Consider the following 20,721-nt stretch of genomic DNA (forward strand, 5'->3'; position numbering starts at 1 on the left):
AGTTTTGTTTTGTTTCGTTTCGTTTTTTATGTCTAGGCACAGATTTCGGACAATTTCCATTAAGTGTCCGGAGTCTAGCACCACTTCCCTTAACAATGCCACACACGTCAATCCCTGAAACAGGGAAGCCGCCGCTGAGGTTGCCCAATGCGGGTGCGGTGACGCCCCCCGGCACACGCAAGTCCGTGAGTCGGCGGAGCGCGGCGCCAAAGCGAGGGGCCAGGGTCGGGGCCGGCGACCGAGAGCCCGAGCGCTCCCTTCCTTGGCATGGGGCAATCCGCCTCCCACGGTGTCGGGAAGCCCCGACGTCGCACGCTTCCTCGCCGTGGAGGAGCCGCCCGGGCGTAGTTCCTCCACCGCTTCTTCCTCCAGCGGCAACCACCCGATCCTTCCTGCCGAACCAGGACTCCACCTCCCCGGGTTTGAAGCGCGCGCCTCCGCAGGCGGAGTTCGTACCGAGGGCGGGGCAGGCGCGCGGCCCCGCGCAGGCGCGCGCAGTGGGCGGCCCCGCCCCCGCCCAAGCTCCGCCTCCTCGTCGCGGCTGGCGCGGCCGGTCCACCCCGCTCCCGGTAGCAAACCTGTCTCGGCGGGGCGGGGAGCAGAGCCTCTTCCTCCGTGTGCGGTGCAGCGCCGCCGGGTTTGTCCTTCAGCCCCTGCCTCCGCAGCGCCGGAGCGAACGAGGGGACAAGCGGAAGGTGCGCTGGGGCCCACGCCGGCGATGCGGCCGGCGGGAGCAGCGGCAGTCGCGGGGTCGCCTGCACGGGAGATGCCGCAGTGCGGGGAGCCGCAGCAGGCCCTGTCGCCCCCGGCCTCGCAGCTGCCCCTGGTCGCACCTTCGGGCCTGCCGCTCCCCGCTCCGGGCAGCGCGACCATCAACCGTCTTCCGGAGCCGCTGCTGCGGAGGCTCAGCGGGAGCTTGGACCGAGCGCCGGAGGGCCGGGGCTGGAGGAGGCTGGCCGAAGTTGCGGGGAGTCGGGGGCGCCTCCGGCTAAGGTGAGGCGCCCGGGGCGCAGGGGCGGGGTCACGTGGAGGAGGACTTGGGCGGTGGGCACTGAAGTGGGAGGACTGAGGTTGGTGCTGGAGCGCGCCGTGGCCACACGGGACGTTCAGGGGCCGCAGGTGTGGAAGGAGCGCCGAGGAAAGAACGCGGGAAGCACTTCGGTAACCTTGCAGAGAGAGCTTTAACCCAGGGAAGTGCTGGGCGTGCGAGAGGTTCGAGATTGGGCCCCGGTGTTGACACCCTTTCCCTCCGCTCCTCCCCTGGGGCTGAGAAAGAGAAGTGGAGGTTGACCGGGGAGGATATTGAGAGCAGGAAGGCTCTCTGGAAACTATTATCATAGGGCAAAGTGCACACCAACGGCATATATATATATATATGGACACAGGCCCGGGAGACCTAGGAAGGTTAGGAAGAAGTGCAGGTAAAGAGATAACGAGAGGGAAAGGTTTGGGGTGCAGGAGTTCATGATGAAGCTGCTTATGTGGGGAGAGAAGGATGGTGGAAAGACTGAAGCTAAACTCACCATCTTCATCAAACCAGCCCACTAAGTTGGTTTCTTGACCTCACTATGAACATTAAACTCTAAGTGACACTTTTCCTGTCACCAGGCTTGGAACCGCTGTGCTGGTGGTTCTTGAACTTTTGGTCTCAGGATTCCCTCCATGGGTGTCCAACCTTGTGGCGTCCCTGGGCGACACTGGAAGAAGAAGAGTTGTCTTGGGCCACACATCAAATATATTGCCACACGTAATCACACAAAAAAACCCTCATATTGTTTTAAGTAAATTTACGATTCTGTGTTGGGCTGCAGGTTGGACGCCCCTGAGAAACTCTTTAAGAATTATTGAGGACCCAGAGAGTTTTTTGCATGGGTTCTGTATATCACATACATACAACACATACTAATTCTTGCCATGTTAGAAATAAAAACTAAGAAAAATTTGAAGTATTAACATACTTTAAAAGAATAACCCATTGCACGTTAACAGAAATAACATGTTTTTGTAGAAAAACAAACTTTTCCAAAACAAAGACCATTATTAGAAAAGTGGCATTGTTTCCCATTTTGTGTCTTGGCTCCATTGCAGAGAGCTGGCTCCGTTTATGTGCTTCTGCATTCGGTCTGTTGCATTATATCGCAGACCATGTAACACCAGGTACTCCGATGAATGCTCCTGGAGAGGGTGAATGAAAAAGATAAATAACATCTTAGTGTTATTTTGAAAAGTCGCGGTGACCTTGTGGATCGCCAGACCTGCACGAGGGGTTCCCAGACCACACGTAGAACCCCTGTTCTTTGCCGTTGTTAAGATTCGGATCTCTCTCTGCAGTTCTTTTTAACTTCTCCTATCACTGAACTTTGTCTTATACTGCGCATTGTTTATGTACTTCTTTATAAACTCCTTGAGAACAGGAATTATTACCTAAGATTCTATGTATCATGTGTAGAACCTATCTCAGACACTCCAAATACTTTAGAATTAAGAGGAGAGATATTCATTCAAAATTACATTTACTGAGTGCCTGTTATTTGCTAGAAGTTCCAGAAGATAAAAAGATGATGAGTATTTAGCTCCTATTCATTGAAGGCTTAGTAATAGACTGTCATTCTGGAACATTCACAAATAACATATAAAATGCTATGTTGGTTGTGAAAAATAATGACAAATTTTTATCATTTTATTAACCACTTAGTACATAACCAATGTACTAAGTGTTTATATGCATTATCTACTTTACCCCTCACAACAGCCTTGAGTTTCAGAGAGTTTGGGTTAAACCAGAATCGTGGTGATTGGGGATGATTTGGCCATACAGAGGAGTCACAATATGAGAATGGAATCAAGAAGTGATAAGCTCACGAAACTGAGCAGACGAATAGCATAATTTTTTTTTCCCTGCTATGCAAAGAAAATCCAAAATACTATTATTCCAGGTCCATAGATTTCTGAACTTCCAGACTTCCGTGGGGTTCAGATCACCAGGTCTGTGATTGGTTAATCTGTAATATTATCTGGTCCTCTCGTTAGGCTTTGGGCTTTCCTGAAGAGGGCTCCTATTTGATGATGAAGCAGAGAGAAGAAAGTACGGCTCTGCCACTGCAGAAGCATGGTTGGTGGGATCTAAAAGCAATGGATACCTGACATCAGGTGTTCAGTTTTCCTTCCTAAGCCTTCATTCAGATTTTGTCAAAGGCTACAGAATGGTGTTAGCTTTCTCTGCTGTCTGGTGAAGACACTGTAGAGACAAGGGCAGTTGCCAGGAAGAGGTGACAGGCAACGAGGACATGCATATGTGGAATCTGGGGGTTTCAGGGTGGGAAGTCTGACAAGAGCTGAAGTTTCACCAGTCTTCCAAGATGCTGAAGGTTAGTGCATAGTAGGCTAGTTGTGAGGGGTGGCAGGGCATCCTGAAGGCCGGAGAATTGAAGAACATTAAGCTCATCTACCTATTGAAATCAGAATTAAACTGATGGAACAAAAGGTGAGCGCTGGGAACTTGGGGGCTACAGAGTGACAACTGAGGGGGGGCAAGGTAAGCTGGGGATGTGTACTCTATTTAAGACCAAAAAGAAGAGTTATTTTAAAGTCATTTCATACCAATGGCAGAAGAGCAGCTGTAACAGTACAGGGCCCTAGAGGTATTTTTCTCCAGAGGCAAACCTGGGAATTGTGTGAGAGTCCAGTGGGTAACAGTTCCCAGGAAAACGGGAAGTGCTTTTCTCCGAGTCTCTGGATTCATGGCTCTAAAGCCTCAGAAGGTTGTCTATTATGGTTCTTCTCACTTGTTTCTGACTCTCTCTCCTTCCTCAAATTAGATGAGAATAAATAAACACAAGCCTCGGTTCTGAACTGTCCATCAGGAATTAAAAATAATAATTGTAAATGTTTTCAGATGGTTCCTGATGACTCAGAAGAAATCCTTGCCTTTAGTAGTTTACTTGCCCACAACCATGTCCGTAGGGAGACGCCCTAAATACAGACTCAGGCCTAATCGCAGTCCAGGCTGAGCTGATACTGAACACTCTTTGCTGCCCGTGCAGATGGGCCTGAGTTCTGAGGGTCGTTCCGTAGACCACTCGAGCCGCAGAGACCACAGACAGCGCTTTCCGGAGGCGCTGATTTGCCAGCTAAAATCCCTGAAGGAGGAAGCTTAGAACACGGATCAGGGAAAGCAGTCAGTGACTGCGCACCTGCTGTGTGTCGGGTGCAGAAATCTGCCCTCAGGGAGTTTGTGATAGGAAGGAGGACAGGTGTGAAAGGCTGGAAGGAAAGCTCTCCTCCTGTCTCCATCCCTTCCTCTGTCTCTGCAGGGCCCTGAACCGTGGAGTGCCTTAGGGCTCAGGCTTTGCATCTCTTCACCCACACTTCACCAGTCCCCTTCTTGGTGTTATCCTTTCCTGTCCTGACTTCATGTATGTTTTGGTTGATTACTCTCAATTCATGTCTTAAATGCACATCTTTGTTTTGAAGTCCCCATTCGGATGTGTAGAAGACTATCTGCCATCTCCTCTGGATTGACTAATAGATATCTTAAGCATAACATGTCCAAAATTTAACAGAAGCCTCTTTCTCGTGCAGCTTTTGCATCTCAGTCAGTGGCAACTGCATCCCTCCAGTTGCTGGGGCCCAAAACTTCTGAGTCTTTCCTGACTCCGCTTTTACACACCACTTCCACTTTCTCCCACACCTTGTCTGCTGTCTCTTCTGTGTGGATCCAGAATCCAGCCTCGGTGGCTACAACACTAGGGCAGGCCACCGTTCTCTCTCACCTGGATTATCCCAGTAGCTGCCCAGCTTCTCCTGCTTTGTCCCACCCCCAGTCTGTTCTTAATACATTCATAAGAATGATTCTTTTAAGACATTACATCTTCACCTTCCTCTGCTCACAGCGCAGGGTAGAAACACCATTTAGCTAACAGTAACTCTTGGACCTGATATCCCGTATGTCTCCCTCCCCTTCTCTACTCTTGTTCAAACCTGCTTTTGGCTTCTCTGTGAAAACTATATATCTTTGTGCTGCTATTTACTCAGCTTGAGTTGGTCTGCACAGATGGACCTCGTGATTTGCTCCTTAACCCCTTCACATGTTTGCTTAAAAGTCACCCTCTCGGCCCTGGCCAGGTAGCTCAGTTGGTTAGAGCATTGTTCCCATCCACCAAGGTTTCAAGTTCGATCCCCAGTCAGGCACTTATAAGAAACCACCAGTGAATGCATAAATAAGTAGAACAATAAGTCGGTGTTTCTCTCTCTCCCTCCTTCTGTGTTCTCTCACGTCAATTTAAAAGTCACCTGTCTCAATGAATTCTGTTCACATTATTTAAAATTACCCCCTACATCTGCCCTCTGCTCCAACTTTGCCTATCCCTCTGCTTTGCTTTGTTTTGCTCCACAGTATCAGTGACAATCAGGTGGATGGACATATATAGAGAGAGAGAAATCTGTGTACGTGTGCGTGTCTTCCTCCTATAGGAAAATTCAGTAGGAGAGGGAATTTTGTTTTGTTTGCTGCTCGCCGATATATCCTCAAAGCCCAGGGAAAAAGACTGGCCTGTTTTATGTGATTAGTAAATCCTTGTTGACTTAAGGAAAAAGAGAAGCAAAAGAGCCTACGAACAGTGCCATAGTTTCTACCCTAAAGGGTGAATAAGATGTTTTCTTTGATTATATACTTTTAAACATAAAGGTTAAGTAGAGATACATTTTTTTTAATGTATCAGTAAGTGTCTTTTTGTTCAGTAAGAGTCTTTTCATTCAAACCAGAAATTCCAAATTAGGGCTGGTAGAAACCACTTCAAAGCACAGTCTTACAGGAATGTAACTAAAAAAGAAATAGAAGTCAGGTACATGTAAGCATCATCTTAGCTGAGAGCCAGTGCTCATGTGGAAAATTCGTAAAAGGAAAGCAGACAGAGAAATTTGTTTTTCTCCTGTGCCTCTTGTTTTGGAAGAGACATTGTCAATTTGATACTTACTTGTTTTAGGGAGAAGAAAAAAGACTTTTTCATTTTCTCTGTATCAGTATAAACGTTAATTCAAGCCTGACTTGGTGGCATTTGACAAGATGGCTTCTTAATTTCATGGATCAGACCCAGATAACCTTTCTCAATCATAAAAACTATATTTAGTATACAGCATCTTTGTTTTCATCAATCTCACATTCTCATTATTGGAAAAGTTTATAACCCTTATGTTGTCTCTAGTACTGGTTCCTCGACCTGGCCATTACGAGGACTAGTGATACAAATTTTTACAAAATAAAGGATCGACGGGCTTCTTCAGCTTTTGTTTTTGCTGCTGTTGTATTCACCATTATTTCATAAAAGAAAAGGCGCTCCAACACTCAGAAATATAGGAAAGACGATCTCTGAGTAAAAGGCAGTCTTGTCCTGATTTTCACCATCCCACTGTGGACTTCAGACTGTGCCGCCACTGGTCTGCACTGCAGACTTTGGGGACAGGTGGTCCGTCTGTCATGCAGATTCACATTTAACAAGAGCTTGAACATGTCAACGTAACAAGGACACTTAGAGAGGAAGACCTAGTTAACAGGGTGATGGGAGGCCTTGAAGGACAGTATCCGGTTACAAAATAGTAGCTACTCAAAACGCTTTTAAGGTAAAACTAAAACAGTTTCAGAGATAAACATGATTAAGAAATTGACCTTAATATTCTTTTGATATTCCCTTGCTTTTATTGCATAAAAAGAGCTTTTATTGAGTGCTTATTATTTGCCAAGCACTGTGCCAAGTTCTTGTACATGGACTATATAATTTAATTCTAACAATCCTATGAGATACATGATACTACTATTGAAATTATTTTGGCTGGGTATGTTTTTTATGAGATAACTAACTTCATCACAGAATTACAAGTCTTGCGTGACCTTGATATAAATGCTATGGTAGCCTTTCAATAAAATTGATCAAAATGGATGTGGATTGAGCATATTTCAAGTCATGTGAAAGCTTGCTGATCTTAACTCTGCCATGGCAGTGATACAATTATGTTTGATCCCTTCCCCTATTCAGGCTTCCAAGCTTTTCAGTTGTGATTGAAATTCACTCCATAGCATTCAGTTTCGAATAATTAATACGGGTAAGACAGATTTTTGGTATTGAAAGATTAAATATATATTTTATATATATACGAGGTAGGGTTTCTGTTTTAAGGAGTACTTTAGTTAAGACATCTTTATGAAAGAAAAGCTTATGGTTTTAAAGCAAAATAATGTCGAATTAAACATACAGATCAGGGAGCTGCAAACAGTGGCCCGTGGGACAAATTCAGGCCACTGCCTGGTTTTGTACAGCTAATGAGCTAACAATGGTTTTTATATTTTAAAAATTGTTAAACAAAACAAACAAGAAAGAGGAATGTGTGATAGAGACTCTATGGCCCATAAAGCCTAAAATATTTACTCTCTGACACTTTAAGGAAAAGTTTGCACACCTGTGGTATATGAGATAAATACCATTAGGAAACTGTGTCAAATGTGTGATTGATGGACTGGTGCTGTCCGCGAGAAGCAAGGGTTTATATTATTGGTCTGTAGTTCAAATTGGCAGAAAGGAAGGGGTGCCTGCAAAGGGTTAGAGTTGCAAATTCAACAGTATATCACAGAGACTACCTAAAGATTTTGTTGCCTTTGTTGTTGGTTATGTCTCCTTGAAAAGGCTTTTTTTGTTTTGGTTTTGATTGTTTGATTTTTCTCAATTTTTTTTCTTCTCTTGAGTGTTTGATACTTGTGTTTGCCCTTCCTGTGAAATGATTGAAATCTATAGTCCTTGTCGCATAATTCATGGCGCCCTACAGTCTGATCTTAACCTGTCTTTCTAACCCTGTACACCCCACTGAACACAGTAACATTGAAAAGGACATTGTATATGTATGTTAAATACTAATATGAAAAAAGAATAGTTTTAACAAAAGGACAGCGAGAAAGAACGTATAGATTCCTTAGAGCAGGGGATAGCAGACTTTTCTGTGAAGAACCAAATAGTGAGTATTTCCAGCTTTGCAGACAAACGGCTCACTTCTGTCATCGTAATGGAAAAGCAGCCATATGCATCTGTAAACGTGGAAATTAGTGAGTGTAGCTGTGTCCCGGGCAATCTGTTTACAGAATCAGGTGACTGGGCAGGTTGAGTCCACAGACCACAGCGTGCCTGCCCCATAGGAGGGTGCTTCTGAGCACTGACGAGTCCTTTGAATTGTCTTTTTCTTTAACTGCTGAGAAAATGAGTGCACATAGTAGAAATTCAATAGTGCAGAAGCTTTGTAGTGAAGGGTGAGCTATGCAGCCATGACCTCTGCTCACGTCCCGTCTCCAGGGCAGCTACTACTACTGGTTTCAGCTTTACTCTGCGCAGGTAAGAACAAACACGTCCTCTTGCTAAAAAAAAACAGTATCATACAGAACATACACTGTTTTGTAGCTTACTTTTTTCACATGCAAACACACAGACACAGTACTTGGTTAATTCGAAATACTGTCTATTAATTTTTTCATTTCTCAATATGCCTCAAAGATGTATGCCTCGTTGGGTCATCATATATTTTATATAAGTACAAGAAAGAGTAGAGAAATGTATCTCGTTTTCCTATTCCCGAGATAAAGGTAAAAATTTTGATCAAAAGGAAGGCCAGATTTCTCTCACATCAAGTTTCCAGAGTTCTCCCATTCTCACAGGAGCCCAGCTGGATGTGGGAATACAGAGGGTCCCCTACAGTGGCAGAGGGAGGAAGGAACAGTGGCATTCGTAACATAAAGAGCTTTTCAGCACTCAACACCTTGCGATTTATTTCCTGCAATACCGCCGGTGCCAACCATAGAGTGGGCATATTATAGTGAAGAAAACGGTTGACTTGAATTAAATCTGTTGCTTTCAGTTGCCTGGACTTGGAGCAGTGTTCTCTTAAGGTCTTGGAGCCCGAAGGGAGCCCGAGCCTGTGTCTGCTGAAGCTCCTGGGTGAGAAGGGCTGCACCGTCACGGAGCTGAGTGACTTCCTACAGGCCCTGGAGCACACTGGCGTTCTTCAGCTCCTCAGCCCCCCAGGTAGGCGTTTCCGCAGGTGTGTTCTCCACAGGTCATGGAGACAGACTGGACGAAACTAGCTTATTTGACCAGATGAATTGTGTTAAATATTCTTGGGAAAGGTAAATGTACGGAGCCTCAATTTTTCCTAAGGTTGACACATATAAAGAACATACAAAAACCAAATGCAATGCATAAACATCAATGGCTTGCGGTTTGTTTAAGAAACCAGCTATTCAAGACATTTTGGGTCAAGTAGAACAATTTAAATATAACCTGCTTATTAGATATGAGGGAATTGTATGATAAGGTATTGTACTTCTGTGGAAAACTGTCTTTATTCCAAGGAAATACATGCTAAAGTATTTAGGGGTAAGATTTCTGTTGAAATACTATAGGCAAAAAAAAATACATACACACATATTTCTTTATATGTATATACATGAATGAGGTAAAGCAGGTACTACAAGTATTTATGGTTTAAAGTTTTTGGCTAACACGATGCTTTTGAAATGCTGATTGACTCTATCATACGATTTTTTTTTTCCTGAATGTTGATCGAGGTCTCTCACTTCCAAAGTGCGATGTGAGGAATAGGAACAGATAGAGCTGGTCAGCGGCCGTAGTGTCGGGCAGGAGGGACCGAGGTAACTCAGTCAGCTGACGGCCCTGGCACCACAGACCTCCTTTCCCAGGTGTCCAGGTCACCATTACAGGCCCCATCAGGAGCCAGGAGGCCAAAGACTGAGTGCGCGACGCTCTCTGCTTCACGTGCCTGTGGTGCATGTAATTTCTACTACTCAGCAAACTTGTTTGTGAAACTATTTTCAAGTTAACAAGACAAACATACAATCATCATTCAGATCTCATTTTTGACTTTGTCAGTTCTGGGATTGGGGGTGCCATCAGTGACGTGGACCAGAAACCCCAGCTCAGATTGGCATGATGAAGGGAGTGTGTTGGTCCTTCTAGCTGAAAAGCCTTGAAGCAGGTTGGGCTTTAGGAAAGGAGGCAGGGAGCAGCCCTGATTCCAAGGCATTGGTTTATTTACATCTTTGCTCTTCCTTCTTGCCACTGGCTTCCGCCTAAGACTGGCATAGGCACAAGGTCTCCACTGCTTGTTCTTGCATTCATCCTGGTCCCGGCAAAAATCATGAGATTCACTCTAATTAACTAATTTTGTCCCTTCGTGCCTGTCCTACACCCGTCACCATGGCCGGGGGATGGAATGTGCTGGTTTGCCTGGCCTAGAGCCAGGAGTAGAGTTGGGTTGAGTCAGCTTTCTAGAAACCACACCAAACAGAATGTACACATGGACCACCGAGCAAAAGTGGGTCTGCTGGAAGGAGAAAGGGGGTCACAGACCCTGGGGCAGTAACTAAAAAGTCTACTACAAATGGAAAGGACCCTGGATTATGGTCAGGAATCTTGGACTTTAGATTACCTTCTACTTTACAAGGCCTAATGTAGATGATAAAATAGGCCTCCTATAAACGCCTCCTTTGTGTTACGCATTTTATAGATGCTTGATGTATAAGTTTCTCACTGCCTTCTCATACGAAGAGGGATGAGGCAGGAACCACTGGCTGCTCACGCAGAGCCCCATCTACATAAAACCAGTAAACTTTTCCTTAAGGTGATCTTTATTCGTTTTTATATTCCCCAGTGCCTGGAATAGTACCCAGCGGTTGTGATGATTAAAATCTTCCAATCTGGGGTACTCTGTTAGCTACGAAGTTCTCATACTTGATGGAGTACCAGGGCCTCTGACAATCTAGGAACCTCTCTGGGAAGTAGATATAATTTTACATGTTCTTCTTCTTCTTCAATAATTAGACTGAATTACTCTGACCACTGGTCGTCAGGTCTGTAAACTGAGAGTCAGCGCGCTCTGCCTGGCGGAGCTAAGGGGGTACGTGAAACAGCGCTGTGCTGGACTGCAGCTGGACCACTCGAGAGGCCTCACGTCTCACGGCTGGGGGGTGAGCGCTGGCCTGAGTTTCCAGTTTTCCAAAGGTCCCCATGCACGACACTGGGCTTGATTGGAATTGGGGCACTTGTTTATTTATGTGTAGCCTGAAGTTTTTAACAATATATTTTGATTTTTGACAAGCCAGCCATGAGCAGTACCATACTATAATAAACATCAGTAATTTTTTAAATTTATTTTTGCTGTTTGTGTTTTTCCCCAAATAGTGGGATTAGCACTTGATTGTCCCTGTTCTCCTATGCAGATCGTTCTGATATTTGGAGGTGACCTACTCCCTGGGGCTTTTGCACATTCGAGGTGAGAACAGGACAAGGGACACAGTCTCTACATCACCACATGTGCCCTGTTCCTGTGCAGTTGGATGTCGTGTTAGCCCAGGCCATTCGGAATCAGTTGTTCCTTGTATGTTAATTATTGATGTACGAGGAAATATTTGGGGAACTGGCAAAGCTCGGTAATTTTAGGGAGAAATAATTTACAGTTAGGTTTCTACCTGCATCTTATGTGGATCATCTAAAACACTGGATTTACAGATATTAAAACAAAGAAATGTAAGAATTATAGAGAAGAGTTATAATACTTTAATAAGGATATTAATAAGAAAAACTGTTATGCTTATATTAAGAATGGAAGCTCTGAACCTTGGCTGGTGTGGCTCAGTGGATTGCGTGCCAGCCTGTGAGTCAAAGTGTTGCCAGTTCAATACCTAGTCAGGGCACGTGCCTGGGTTGCAGGCCAGGTCCCCAGTAGGGGGAGTGTAAGAGGCAACCACAGACTGATGTTTCTCCCCCTCTCTTTCTCCCTCACTTCCCCTCTCTAAAAAATAAATAACATTGTTTTTAAAAAATGGAAGCTCTGATAGAATCAACTTAATTTGCGATTTTGCTCATTCATTCAATAAACATTTATTGTACTCCCGTACCTTTACTCTGCCAGGCATTGTGTACGATGAAATCAGAGATAACTGAAGGTATAGTCCCTGCCTGCTGAAAGTTCCGTCTAGTAAGGCAGACAAGCCTGTATGATCACGTCCAGTACAATCACAAAAAAAGTGTATAGAAATTTTTATCTGATATCCAGCTTTTTTCCTTTTCAGTGTATTCCTGAATCTTTTTTTTTTTTTTAAGAGAGAGAGAAACATCAATGTGTGGTTGTCTCTCACATACCCCCACTGGGGGGCTGGCCCGCAACCCAGGCATGTGCCCTGACTGGGAATCAAACCAGCGACCCTTTGATTCGCAGGCCAGCACTCAATCTACTGAGCCACACCAGCCAGGGCTATTCCTGAATCTTGATGAAAATACAAACTAGAAATACTGTTTTCTCTCTCTGTTGAAGTAATGCAGTTTCATAAGAGAACATTAGTTCTTACCTCACAGAAAGTCCAATGATCTTTCTCTGGTTGCCTTTAGAGAGAGGTCTGTTCTGGGTAAGTTCACTGTCAAAGATGCTGTGAGCCTGTGAGCAGGCCTCAGACCCAAATGCAGGGAGAAGAGGGAGGGTTCCATTTCTTTCCATCCTGTTTTGCCGTACTCCGTTCCAGCGGTCTGTGGGCTGAAGCCAGAGGTCACCAAGGCGATGGCTGCTGTATGGAGTTTCTCTGTGTTTGAGAAACCGACCGATTTCCTTTTATGTTCTTGTCTGGGGAGTCCAGCAGTAGCTGGGACTGCATTCCCCCATCTCTGTAGAGGATGCATTGCCTGGACTGGGAGCTGACTTCGGTGGTCCCTCACTCAGCGTGAGGTCTGAGCTGAGGTGACTCCCCCCTGGGTCTTGCTTTCTGTGGGCTCTAACACCCACTGTGTTTTCTGAAGGCGCACCCACCACAGGCCTGAGGTTTTACCCTCTTCTGCTTTCTCTCGAATTGGGCCTTTCCACAGCACGTGGGTAGGCCAGCTTGCCCCTCAGTCTGGTCTTGCCTGTACTTCTTCAGAGAAATGGCTTGTAGTTTTCATTCTTGGATGGTAGCCATCCCCATTTTCCAGCCCTAGTTGTTTCTCCACCTGTTTCTTTGGTCCACTCAGTGGGTCCTGTCGGTAGGAATTGGAAGGGGGTGGGGGCGTTAAGTGAGTGTGCTGAAAGTGGTTGAATCAAAAGTTTATAGTGGTTTCTTAGACCTTTTTTTTTTTCATTAAAGGACCAAAAACCCTGGTCCCCAAGCAACCAATATTGGCATCTGCATCCTTGGTAAATGTAGATAAACTTAGGTGTGCAGTTGAAGATGTTTTTATTTCTCTTTTGCTTTAGGTGAAAACCTTTTGAGTACATACTTACAGACTCTATCAATTAGCGTTACGTAGATCACGAAGTGGTTGCCAGGGAAGTAATGCGCTGGCCTGGGATTGGTTTGGCAGAGGCTGGACAATGGGGCTGTTGGAGGAATTAACATGTACATGTGGGTTTCATTGGGTGAGTCCTGAGGTTCTCTCCTCCAGTTTCGTGATGCTTCCTTCCCACCTCACGCTCCATGGCGTCAGATGGCACGTGAGACTGCTTCAGGGGCATCTTTTCCATCTGCCCTGCCCCTTTTTTATCTCATAGCATTTCGCTGTTTTTAATCCCTTTTAGCACACTCATTATTATGTCTCTGCTATTAATTTCATTTTTATTACTTTTTTTGGTCTCTAAAGCAAGAGCAAAGGTGGTTGAATATTATTCTTTAGTAGCCAAGATACCTTTCCTTCACATTGTATCTTCAGAAGAGTACTATTATGAATATTTAAATTTTAAGTGTGAGCAAACATTTATGTGGAACATGAGATTCCAAGAAGTTCTCACTTGGCTAGAGTCACAGTTACTGACAAAGGTGGGTGAGAACCCAGGCCTGCTGGCCCTGACCTGAACTCGACATCATGTCCATAATGCTAGGAAATGTCTGGGTTGTGTGGGAAACTTAGTTACAGATTATGACCTCAGTTGCTTCTTTCACCCATGGACTTCCATTTTTTTTTCTTCTTGCCAAATTAAAAAGTACTCAAACACTAGAACTTCTTTATACAGGACTTTTCTTGTTTCATGAGCAATAGAAATTTTCGAAAGGGGAAGTATCAAGGCATGAAAAGAGACAAAGGTGGAATGGATGGGAAGAAGAAGCAAAGAGATGGAAAGGGAGCAGTAAATGGGTCAGAGAAACATGTCTCTGCACTGGATTCAGGGTCACTGGGTCACGTGGAAGAATCAGGGACGTGAGAGAGACGCCCAGGTTTAGCCACAGTAGGTGCCAGTGTGAGTTGACTTGTAAGAGGACGTAACTGGACATACCTTGGTTGTGTGAGGGTGGGGGGCGGCAGGGACGACACTATTGGAGGAAGAGGAATGGTATTTATTCTGGGGCACTGCGGGGCACTCTCGAATGACAGCTCCGAAACCTTCAGAATAACCTGGAGGAAGAGTTTTAGATGGAAACCGATGGGAAATTTGTTTTGGTTCACGGCCTCTGAAAATAGATGCATTGTAGTGGATACAATGGCTCTGTTCCTGGAAAAGCTGTCTCTACATCACATCAACATTTCAGTGCATTGTGCGAGAGAGTAACTTCAAGGCAACCGGTGACGAGGCCTTTGGTCACGTCAGGAATCACCCAGCCTGCACTGCTGTGGGCGCAGAGCACAGTCCCTGTGTGCCGGCGCACCGCGCCAGTTTCTCCTGGCTCACAGGAAACCGAGTGACCTCTTTGACTTCTTTGCAGACCTTATCTGAAAACAGGCCTGTTTGTCAGGAAGCCCTGCGTTCCCCCTTCACAGCAGAACTTCCATTTGTGTGCCTCAGCGCTCCTGCCGCAGCACTGCGCACGCAGTCCTCCTGCCTTGCCTTTGTTCGGCACCTCCTACTCGTGGGCACTGCGAGCGTGGGCGCTGGAGCTGGTGGGGGGTTGGCCATGGGTCCCTGTCGCACGGCGCTGTGTGGGAGGAAGGAAGCGTGTGCGGTTAAAACATGGGAGGTATTGTGACTTCTCCTCTTTACTACTCGCCAAGGGCAGTTTCCAAATCACATTTTTCCTTTCAATTCTCAGTCGTTGAAGCAGTAAGTAACATATGCACATATTTGCTTGCTTGTTGAAGACTAGACTATTAAAATTGTTGGTACAGAACAGATGTATAAACTTAGAGTTTGCACGTACATTAAAAATCATTTAGCCGTGGCTGATATGGCTCGTGTGGGTTGAGCGCCAGCCTGTGAACCAAAGGGTCTCTGGTTCGATTCCCAGTCGGGGCACATGCCTGGGTTGTGGGCCAGGTCCCTGGCTGGGGGCATGCGAGAGGCAACCACACTTGTGATATTTCTCTCACACATCAATTTTTCTCTTCCTCCCTCCCTCCCTTCCCCTCTCTCTAAAAATGAATCAATGAAATCTTTTAAAAAATCATTTAGTCTTGTCTCCCACACAAGGGAAGGATACCTTTTAGAATCTTCTGGCCATATGGGCCCTTGCACTAAAGCTGTGCATTCCTTTGTAAGACACTCCGGGGAGAAAGAGTGTCTTTTAACTCCTATCGTCCTTGTCTCTTTTCTCTCTGAATAATAGCGGAGAGTATTTGCCGTGGTAAATTTATAGGCACTGTCACGAGGCCAGAGGTTGCACGCTGGCTGACACACTCCCTTCGGTGAGAGCCTGTCGCTGCGACAGGAGACAGGATCGGCATGGGAGGCGCGCTGACAGTCACGGGGAGATGATGGGAAGTGACAGCTGCGTGAGGTGGTGGGTGCGTTAATTACCCTGACTGTGGTCATCCTTTCGCTGTGTGTCTGTCACATCCTGTTGTGCACGCTCAGTAGATACAATTTGTATTGTCAATCATGCCTCCATAAAGTTGGAGGAAAAAAGGCGTCACTGGGATAACAAAAGTATAAGGATTTTATTTTTTACTATAATTTTTAAAATCCTCACCCGAGGACATGTTCATTGATTTGGGGCGGGGGGGGGTGCGGGTGGAAGAGAAAGAAACATCCACAGGAGAGAGAAACATCCATTGGTTGCCTCCTGCACGCGCCCCGACCGGGAATCAAACCCTCCACCTTTTGGTGTACGGATGATGCTCCGACCACCCGAGCCACCCAGCCAGGGCAAAAGTTTGAGGGTTTTAAAGTCCAGGAAAACCTATATTTGTATCCTGGTTCTGCCATTTTTACAACAACAAAAAAATTAGTCTCAGAGAGCTTAAATAATTTACCCAAGTTAATTTGAATGACCTACAAATTACTTAACTTCATTTTCTTTCTTTTTTTTAAGGTTTTATTTATTTATTTTAGAGAGAGGGAAAGGTAGGAAAAAAGAGAGGGAAAGAAACATTGATGTGTAAGAGAAACATCTACCAGTTGCACAAGCCTCAGACAGGGACCAGGCCCACAGCCCAGGCACGTGCCCTGACCCGGAATCAGACCGGTGACGTTTGGCTTTGTGGGACAACCCTCAACCAACTGAGCCGTGCTCGTCAGAGCTTAACTTCATTCTCTTCACGGTAATGTAGATCTAAGTAATATTTAACTCGTGCAGTTATGTTGAAGGTGAGAGATCAGAACGCCGGCACATATAAAGCAGTCAGGAAATTGGTGCTACACTAATTATTATTATTATTATACACTTATTCAACAAATATGTGTTGGACACCCACTATATCACCATAGGCCAGGCACTGTTCCAGTAAACTGGTGACTAGGAAAAACAAGATCATTGCTCTCGTGAAGCTTCTGTTTTCGTAGATGAGACAGGCAGTAAGGAACAGGGCTTGTGGTGAGTAGTGAAGTAAGTGACAAGCACAAGCAGGGTGGACGTGACAGAGAGCCAGGGGAGGGGAGTAGCTCCTTCAGACAGGTTCCCGAAGGAGCTGGAGGATGTACCATCCAGCAGTGGGGGGGCCGGAAGGAAAATCCAGGCAGGGACTAATACGGGACAGGCAGAAAACGCCTTGTCTCCCAAAGGAAAGAGGACCTTTCCTTCACATTGTATCTTCAGAGGAGTACTATTATGAATATTTAAATTTTAAGTGTGAGCAAACATTTATGTGGAACATTTAGCATGGTGAGCAGGGAGGGGAGTGGCAGGGGACGAGGTCCCGGAGGCCGGTAGCGCAGACCCCTGTAGGCCTGGTAAGGAGCCTGGATGTCCCTGCACATGTGCAGTGCAGGTCAGGAGAGCGTTTTTATCAGAGCGGCGAGACGGGTGGACTGAGGTTTTAAAAAGACATTGGGCTGCGGCTGGAGGTGAGGAAACGAGTTGGCAGGCTGTGGCTGCTGGTTCAGTCGGGAGCTGACGATGGCTTGGAGATCATGACATTGAAGGTGACAAGACGTGGAAAAGCTGAAGTGACAGGACTTGAAGACAGATTGCGTGTGGAGAGCGAGGGAGTGAGGAGGAGGACCGGGGACAACTGCTAAGCTTCCGTGCTGGGTAATTGGACGCGTGGGACGGCCGGAAACCCGCTTCTGTTCTCGGAGATGGGCGAGACTGCAGGGTCTGGGGGGCAGGGGGCGGGTAACGTTAGGTCTGAGAAAGCCATTTTAGCCACGGTTCCTATGTTTTCCATATTCCTACTTGTTCCCTTCTGTTGTTGCAAACTTTATTTCCTCTTAGCACACCTAAACTTTGAAAATCAGAATCTTTGCATCTCGAAGTTGTGCTGTAAGTCTCTCCTGGCATTAAAGTACGTTGTCGGGAATTTGCTGGCTTAAGCGTGAATGCTCATCCCATGTCCTGACCTCAGCAGGGACATGTTTCCCAGAATTCAGAGAAACTATTACTTCATCCATCCTGTGCTAACTTGGCATCAACATGAAGAATTAATGAATATGAAAGCTCTCCCTTTGCAAGGGTTTTAAATCCTTTTTTTTTTTTTGAGAGGTTCTACTCTATTTACTAAAAATTTCCTAGGGTTTCCCCGGACTCTTCAATATTTACTCATCTTGGATTATTTTTTAGAGAGAGGAGCACGGAGGGAGAAAAAGAGGGAAAAAAATAGATGTAAGAGAGAAACATCAATCAGTTGCCTCTGGTCTGTGCCCCAACTGGGATCCAACCCGGAACCTAGGCGTGTGCCCCGACCGGGAATCAGACCCACGACCTTTGGCTTTGCAGGCGATGCCCAAGCAACTGGGCCACACTGGTCAGGGCTTCGATTTTGGTTCTTTTTGGTGTCTTACCAGAATGGATTTCACATGCCTATTTTACCCTATCTACTGTTTTTCCCCCTAGAAAGCTTGGTACCTTCGATGTATTAAGATTGCCATTATGTAGACCTTCCTCTTCAGTTGCAGTCTTGTTTTCTCCCTTTGGATTGGTGGTTGAGAGGGAAAAGATACTCTTAAGAGATCACATTCAGAATAGAGAAGGAAAGAAAGTAAAAGCAGGTGCAGGAAATTAAGTTTTATACATTTTAATGATCTTTTCTCCTTCCTTCCCGAGAGCCCACACACCCCGCGCTGTGTGTCCCAACCTTGGCACATGTGGAATTCCCTAACTTGGGTGTCTCTTGCATCAGTCATCTGTTGTTGCATAACAGATCACCCCAAAACCAACAGCTTAAAACACCAACCGTTTATTACCTCGTACGGTTTCTGAGGATAGGGATCCAGAAGTGGCTTCGTGGGGTGGGGTGGGCTCACGCTTCGGCCTCCAACGTGACGGCCAACAAGCCGTCAACCAGGGCTGCAGCCGCCTGAAGATCCGACCAGGTTCGGAACTCCCTGTGTCGAGCGGTTGGTTCACGTAGCTGCTGGCAGGCCGCTGCCCATGTTTCTTTCCTGACCCCCGGGCCGTGTGCAGGGCTGCCGTGGCAGCCGCTTCTCCAGAGGCAGTGACTGAGAGAGGGGCGGGGCAGGGGAGAGGGATCTTTTTCATTACTGACTCCAGAGTGTCCTCTGAAGCTCCTGCAAAAGGCCCCCAAGTTGCCTTGCAGATAGTCATTTCTCAAATGGGAAATGCACCACATGTATCAAACTTACATCCTGCTGTTCTGGTTCTGTGCCTTTCTGCTTACAGAATAATTTCCATTTTAATACTGAATCATAGCTCTGAGATTCAGACGTCCTTTGTAGACACTTTTACTGGCATTTCAGCTGAACACCTGTGTGACTGACAGTGCGGTAACCCCACGGTGTGAGCACCTACGAGCGCGTACTCCAGGAAGAGCTGGCCCCCTGCACACGCCACCGCGGCTGCTGCCGAGCGGGTGTCTATCGTAGGTGCATCCTGACTCAGACCGGTTAGAATGTGGAAAAAATATTTCTAAGAACTGGAAAAGTGTGACAAACAATTCTCTCCCCCCGCCCCCATCACAGGAAGTACAATAGATCAAAGTCTTCTCCGGGCAAGTTTCTTTCCTCCTGGTCTTACAAAGCCTGGAACTTCACAAAGTCCTAATCTGCGGGGGAAGGAGATCTGAGTGGGTGATTTATAACAAGGATGAATATGCAGGTTATTTCCAAAATACGCCTTCTTTTTGTTGTTTCAGAAATATAAACAAAGAAAACTCTTCTGTGACTTTGTTTACTCAACTTTTTTTTCTTTTTCTTTTAAGGAATAAAGATCACTGTAAACCCAGAATCAAAGGCGGTCTTGGCTGGACAGTTTGTGAAACTCTGTTGCCGGGCAACTGGACATCCTTTTGTACAGTATCAATGGTTCAAAATGAATAAAGAGGTAATTTTTTAAATGTCTTTTAGTCCCTCTGTCATAAGAAGGTAGAATGATGGAAGAAGTATACAGGTTGAGGAGTCCGTCCTCTTACAGAATTTCGCACGTGAGGAAATCGGACTTGAGGGGAAGTGACAGGGCCAACAGCTGATGGGGTCAGAACAGAAATTAGTAGCCGTGCCTACCTTTCTGGGTGCTCTCGACCCCGTCGTGGTGTTTGTCACGTCACGGCCGCTCAACTCGTAAATGTTGACGCTGTGGATTCTTTAAATACCAGCGACTGAACCGTTTTAGATGACAGGACAGATGCTTTTATTGTTAGTGAGCTTTGGGAAGGGACCCAGGAGAGAGTTTATTAACTCTTTGGTTAATGGATTTGTAGAAGACCGTAAGACTTCAGCCCGACATTACTCAAACTGGTATTTGTTTTTTAAGTAACAAATACTTTAGACTTGGAAAAAAGAGGTACTTTTCAAAACTCCAGTCACACATTTTGCACAGCACGTTTTATGAGGCGTGTTTTGATGAGTTATGAGCTGATGTTCTCTTGCTGATTATTTCCCAGATTCCAAACGGAAATGCATCAGAACTTATTTTTAACACAGTGCATGTAAAAGATGCTGGCTTTTATGTCTGTCGCGTCAATAATAACTGCACCTTCGAATTCAGCCAGTGGTCACAGCTGGATGTGTGTGATGTCACAGAATTAACAGAAAGCCTCCAGGGTAAGGAAGTTGAATGTTGGGAAGGGAATTACCTTATTTCAATTTATTTTAATTGTTTACTTTTAAATAAATTCAAAGTATCAAAATATTACCGAAAGCTCACCTATCTACTGGACCCAATATAAGGTCACCCGTTGTTAAGATTTTATCCCATGTGCTTTGATTCTCTGCTCTGTGGAAAAGTGTGTGTGTGTGTGTGTACACACATGGATATACATATCTATATACACACATACATGTACATATCTACACTCACCTATATACAGACACATGCCTTTGTATGACACAGAACCCTTCTCAGTCTGGCCCTGCTGCCGACCTCTTCCATCTTGCCTGCTT

At 45.6% G+C, this 20,721-nt stretch overlaps 1 protein-coding gene across 2 annotated transcripts in view; it reads left to right on the forward strand.

Moving 5' to 3' along the window:
• Window positions 1–537: 537 nt before the first annotated feature.
• Window positions 538–20,721, forward strand: part of MALT1 (MALT1 paracaspase) — a 45,487-nt gene continuing 25,303 nt past the window's right edge. For both annotated transcript variants that reach the window (XM_045187909.2, XM_053912918.1), the window contains exons 1-4: window positions 538–993; window positions 8,893–9,059; window positions 19,542–19,663; window positions 20,223–20,382. In XM_045187909.2, coding sequence (XP_045043844.2) covers window positions 719–993; window positions 8,893–9,059; window positions 19,542–19,663; window positions 20,223–20,382 — 724 coding nt within the window. In that variant the 5' untranslated portion in view covers window positions 538–718. The remainder of the gene's footprint in view (window positions 994–8,892; window positions 9,060–19,541; window positions 19,664–20,222; window positions 20,383–20,721) is intronic.

This window comes from Desmodus rotundus, chromosome 10 (genome assembly GCF_022682495.2).
Source record: "Desmodus rotundus isolate HL8 chromosome 10, HLdesRot8A.1, whole genome shotgun sequence".
Taxonomy (NCBI): domain Eukaryota; kingdom Metazoa; phylum Chordata; class Mammalia; order Chiroptera; family Phyllostomidae; genus Desmodus; species Desmodus rotundus.